This window comes from Podarcis muralis, chromosome 16 (assembly GCF_964188315.1).
Source record: "Podarcis muralis chromosome 16, rPodMur119.hap1.1, whole genome shotgun sequence".
NCBI lineage: Eukaryota > Metazoa > Chordata > Lepidosauria > Squamata > Lacertidae > Podarcis > Podarcis muralis.
The window spans coordinates 7,488,247-7,494,000 of NC_135670.1; the positions used below are offsets into that span (position 1 = coordinate 7,488,247).

General features: G+C 48.6%; 1 protein-coding gene across 1 annotated transcript; it reads right to left on the reverse strand.

Annotated features, from left to right (window-relative positions):
* Positions 1-2,026: 2,026 nt before the first annotated feature.
* Positions 2,027-3,377, reverse strand: LOC114586061 (protein S100-A12-like). Its single transcript, XM_028708974.2, has 2 exons — positions 3,219-3,377; positions 2,027-2,338 (listed from the first exon to the last, which is right to left on the reverse strand). The coding sequence occupies exons 1-2, from the start codon at positions 3,369-3,371 to the stop codon at positions 2,180-2,182; spliced, it is 312 nt and encodes a 103-aa protein (XP_028564807.2). The 5' UTR covers positions 3,372-3,377; the 3' UTR covers positions 2,027-2,179.
* Between the last annotated feature and the right edge of the window lie 2,377 nt (positions 3,378-5,754).

A 5,754-nucleotide genomic window follows, 5' to 3' on the forward strand; every position in this document is an offset into this window, starting at 1 on the left:
GGATTGCTTATGCCTCTAAAAATGGCGTTGCTCCCAGTTAAGGTTTACCCCCTCTGTCCCCATTAATCTACATCACCCCTTAACCTGAGCTTGTTGCCACTGCACTTTCTGTTCTATCACTCTTGGAGACCGTCTAGTCCTAGGCGAAGGGGGATCAGGAATGCTGTTCGAGGAAACTGAATCTGTGAGCTGTCTCTCTCCTAGTGTTTCCTCTTCCAACTGCTCCTCACCCAGTATTTCCCAGCTTTCCCCCCCCCCCTGGACTATGCCCCTCTGCAAATCACTGTTCTAAATCAATACTGTCCTCCCTGTCCTCAGGAGGTTTCAGGAGAAGGAGGCAGCAGCTCCCACTATTCCTCCTCAGGGGTTTCTGGGGAGTTCACTGCATCCCACGGTGTCACTTAAGCCCGTATTTGCCAACTTGAATGGCAGATCGGGTGCGACCTGGGAGTGTGTCCCTGCCATGGATGAACCTCTGTCTCTGGCATGATTTGTGATCAGTTCCTCACTAATTTGGAATATTGGTGTTTATTATGAAGCGCTCCTGAAACGACATATTATAACAGGCTGCAATCAATCAGCTGCCAAGATCTTCTCTTTGGATCTTTGAAGGTATTTGAATGATTTTTATGAAGCTTGAAACCCCTTACAACAGCTAGCAAAGAAGGAGGAGGACAAGGTGCTTTGTGCTTTCATATGTTTTCCAAATGGTCTTTTTTCTTCCTGACCTCTCCTGCAAAATAAAGATATGTGCGTAGTTGTAGCTATATTATTCTGCCTGACACCAAGGCAAAGAGAGGAGAGGTTCTTGATTTATGCTGAACAAGGAATTTAACAATGTTTTATTATGCCCTCCCCCCTCGACTGAGGTTGAATGGACTTTATTTAAAATTATCTTTGGACTGGACCAGGAATATGAGGGAGAAATTAAGAGCAAGACGATGAACGGCTGCTAATTAAATCTGACAAGAGGTTTCATTTGTGAAAAGGCTTTATCTTTTGCCGTGTGCCAAAGAAGAACCCCAGAGTGGAATTTTAATGGCGGAAAATGGACATTTTATCTGGGAGTTATTTATAGACACAGCCTTGTGCGCAAGCTGGGAACAGCGGAAGGGAAGGAATGTTGCTTTGTAAACATGGCAGTGAACTGGAGAAAATAAGAAAGCAATTAATTCTTGCAACACACCAGGTCTGAGAACAACATTTATGAAGGACTACATGCGCTGTGGGTTAAACCACAGAGCATAGGACTTGCTGATCAGAAGGTCGGCAGTTCGAATCCCCGCGATGGGGTGAGCTCCCGTTGCTTGGTCCCTACTCTTGCCAACCTAGCAGTTCAAAAGCACGTCAAAGTGCAAGTAGATAAATAGGTACCACTCCGGTGGGAAGGTAAACGGTGTTTCCGTGCGCTGCTCTGGTTCACCAGAAGTGGCTTAGTCATGCTGGCCACAGACCTGGAAGCTGTACGCCGGCTCCTTCGGCCAATAAAGAGTGATGAGCACCGCAACCCCAGAGTCATCCGCGACTGGACCTAATAGTCAGGGGTCCCTTTACCTCCTTACATGCGTGAAATGGATTTTATATTTACGAAAAACAACAGAGGTGCTGTATGTAAGGAAACAGTAAAAGTCAGCTGTGAGAGTGGACTAACATCAAGAGAAGGATTATTAAATGGAGATCAAAGAAGGATGAAGTGGCTACATGAGGAAGTAATGGACATATGTTTGCAACAGGAGCGGGAAACCTGATCCCCCCCCCCCAAGGAATTGTATTAATTGTGTGATCTGGGCTGATTTGTAATAATTTGGGGAACTAATTAAAAATATTAATTAAAAAAAGAAATAAGTGTTACATTTAAGGCAGTAGATAAAGGATTCGGAGAGAAACACCAAGGATGGGAAGTCAAAAGGTTTTAAGGGAATATTGCATTGAAACTGAGCTGAATTTGTAAAACTGTATGAAAATTAATGAAAATGGATGCAAACGAAACAAAAGACATGAGGAGAAGACCCAGAGAGTTCGCAATGAAGTGTGTTTTATTGTTCTTATGACAAAACTTTGAAGTTTTCTAGTGCCAGCGATGTAGTCAGGCAGGGGTGCCTACAATCCTTGGGAATGGATGACTCAAGAATGGGATCCATTGGGACCGTGGCTGCCTTGCAGGTGGGCCCTGGCTAACTCAGTGCCCTGTCTCAGGCAGGAGGTGGGATCTGTTGTGAGCATCTATGAGGGCAAGCTCCAGCACAGGCAAGAACTCAGTGAACTTCAGCTTCCCGTCACGGCTCTTGTCTGCTTTTTCAAACATCTTCTTGATGTAAGCATCCTGGTTCATACCGGGCTGCGGATAAGATTAAAGAGGAGGAAGCAGGAAAGGGTTATATTTATTTGTTTATCATTATTATTAATTGCCCGCCCTTCACCCTAAGGTCCAGAGGCAGGTTACAAGATTAAAACACAACATGAAAACATTTTAATGCAACTTCCAGCCACAGAAATAAGGTGAGCTCTTAAAATATACATCTTCAGCATCTCCAAAAGCTGTATAAGGTGCCAGGCTCTGGAGACAGAGTTCCACAGCTTTGGGGCCACAGCAGAGAAGACCCTGTCCTGCGTCACCACCACCCCCAGAACATCTGAGGGTGGAAGAACTACCAAGAGGTCCCACTCTGCCGATCTCAGCACCCAAGAGGGTCTTGAGGGAAGGAGGTGGTCTTTCAGTTATTTGGGGACAGATTCCAGCTTCCATCAGCCCTATCAGTCGTGGCCAGTGAGCAGGGGGTTGTGGGAGTTGTAGTCCTGTCCCTGGCCTTAGAAGAAGGCAAGAGCTGAGATGGTGGTCTCTCAGGCTCAGGAAAAGCAAGAAGTGGTCTAGTTTAGGGTTTCCCAAGTTTGGGTCTCCAGCTGTTTTTGGACTACATTTCCCATCTTCCCTGGCTACTGGTCCTGCTAGCTAGGGATGATGGGAGCTGTAGTCCCAAAAGAGCTGGAGAACTAAGATGGGAAAACTGGGGTCTAGTTAAAGGCCAAGGGAGCCACAAATGTTATTGCACTCCAACTCCCATCAGCTCTATCCAACATGACTAAGGGTCAGGAGATGATGGGAGTTGGAGTCTAGCATCCTCTGGAGGGCCACAGGAACACACACACACACCCCAGGACCAAGAGCTTTGCCCCCATCCCTGTGGCCACAGTTTTCCCAGCTGTCCATCAGTGCTTACAGGTAGAGTGTCCTTCAAGAAAGGCTGAGCTTGTTCCTTCAATAGCTTCTCGAACTCCTTGAACTGCAGGTAGTCATCCATTGGGTTCCGAATGGCATACTGGTGGAAGATGTTGACTATGCACTCCAAAGCCTTCTCCAGGAGAGTTTTCATCTTGCTAAGCCTTTGGGAGGATACAGAGGAGAGGGAGGAAAAGGGGAGAGGGGTTCAAGGCTCAGCTCTGCCCATAAGGGGAGTCAGAGGAGTAACCAACATGGCGGCCTCAAGACGTTGCTGATTTCCAGCACACAATCTCAGACCATCGATCATGCTGGTTGGAGCTGTTGGGAGTCTGAGTCCAACAACATCAGGAGGGCAACATAGGAATCTGCCTTATGGCGCGTTCTTCCCCTGTAGTTGGTTGGACTACAACTCCCATCATCCTTGTCCACTGAACTCTGCAGGTTGTGGATCATGGGCATTGTAGTCCACTCACATCTGGGGATGACGAAGCCTGGGCTACGCTTACTGGCCGTGGCTCTCCTAGAATTCAGGTGGGTGACATTCTCAGCCCTACTTCCTCCAAATCAAGTAAGATTCTAGTCCTCATGGTTTTGAATGAAGGGCTGATTTAAAGTGCTGGCATCCAGGACCCAGAAAGAACACATCAAAGCCCCTTGGAAGCAGCTTTTAAAATGAGCCCGCAAATTTGCCTACAAGACATTTTTACTAGTCTGCTAAGCAAGGCTGATAAATATCCGGCTGTGTGGCCAGGGCAGTGAAAAATAAAACAAGATAATGGACTTTCTAACCAAGCAGGTGGGACGCGGGTGGCGCCCTGGGTTAAACCACAGAGCCTAGGACTTGCTGATCAGAAGGTTGGTGGTTCAAATCCCCACGACGGGGTAAGCTCCCATTGCTCTGTCCCAGCTCCTGCCAACCTAGAAGTTCAAAAGCACGTCAAAGTGCAAGTAGATAAATAGGTAAACGGCAGGAAGGTAAACGGCGTTTCCGTGCGCTGCTCTGGTTCACCAGAAGCGGCTTAGTCATGCTGGCCACATGACCTGGAAGCTGTATGCCAGCTCCCTCGGCCAGTAAAGCGAGATGAGCGCCGCAACCCCAGAGTCGGCCACGACTGGACCTAATGGTCAGGCGTCCCTTTACCTTTAACTGAGCAGGTTGTCAGAAGATGGAAAGAAGGTTCGTTCTAGACTCCCTCCAGTAGCCCTAGGTATTTCTGCATTGGTAATGGAGGAAGGGACTCTGGGTTAGCCCTACTCAGAGCAGACCCATTGTAATGGATGGACTGGGCTAGCTTAGCTCCATTGCTTTCAATGGGCTGACTCTGAGTATCCCTTAGTCAGCTACTGCCCTCTCCTTCCTTGGCAGCTAGCAGCAAACCAAAGCAGGCAGAGGAAGAGAGCAGTTCCCATGGGAGGCTGCTTCCAAGCCACCTCCAGGTTGGCTGCCAAGAGATGAGGACTTACCTGGGTTTCCAAAGGGAGCAGGATCCGAGAAGAGAGGTGATGTGATGTGAATGCAGGCATCAAGGCAGGCGGGTTTTTATAGCCTCCTCGGCTGCGGAAGAGTCTTGCAAATCATCCCGGCTTGTGCTGATTTCCTCTCCTCTGGAAAGAGCCTCCCATTGCGAAATGTCAAATAAGCACCTGCCACACCCGCCTTGACAAAATCAAGGATGCATTTTGTCAGGTGTGATTTAGTTGAGATCCCTGCCTTGCAGAGGGCTAGAATAGATGATGCTCCAGCAGTGGCGTAGCGTGGGTTGTCAGCACCCGGGGCAAGGCAAGTAATTTGCGCCCCCTAACCCCTGGATTTGCGCCCCCTAACCCATGGATTTGCGCCCCCTAACCCTAACCCCCAGATGTTGCGCCCGGTGCGGCCGGCCCCCCCTGCACCCCCCACGCTACGCCACTGTGCTCCGGGCCCCTTGGAACTCTGCAGTTCCATCATTTTATGTTTTAAGAGGGGCGGTTCAGATACATGTCTGTCAAGTGACTGACTGAACTGCTTGTTTTGCCTCCCAAATAATAATAATAATAATAATAGAATAATTTATTGTTTATAACCCGCCCATCTGGCTGGGTTTCCCCAGCCACTCTGAGCAGCTCCAAACAGGATTGATGATGATGATGATACAGTGGACACTTGGGCTGCTAACGTGATCCGTGCGGAAGGCACGTTCGCAACCCGCAGCGTTTGCAACCCACCCCCTTGCCTCTTAACACTCCCCTAAGTAATCCCACTTAGGGGAACACTGCATTAGGTAAAGGTAAAGGACCCCTGGACGGTTAAGTCCAGTCAAAGGCGACTATGGGATTGGGGTGCTCATTTTGCTTTCAGGCCAAGGGAGTCGGCGTTTGTCCACAGACATCTTTCCAGGTCATGTGGCCAGCATGACTAAACCGCTTCTGGCATAATGGAACACCATGATGGAAACCAGAGCACACAGAAACGCCGTTTACCTTCCAACCACAGCGGTACCTATTTATCTGCTTGCCCTGGTGTGCTTTCAAATTGCTAGGTTGGCAGAAGCTGG

Bases quoted from the DNA above. Each gene is read 5' to 3' on its own strand.
- LOC114586061 (XM_028708974.2), bottom strand. From the start codon at position 3,371: ATGAAAACTCTCCTGGAGAAGGCTTTGGAGTGCATAGTCAACATCTTC. The intron at 2,339-3,218 runs GTAAGCACTGAT...TCTTATCCGCAG, and splicing joins TCTTGAAGGACACTCTACCT to CCCGGTATGAACCAGGATGC.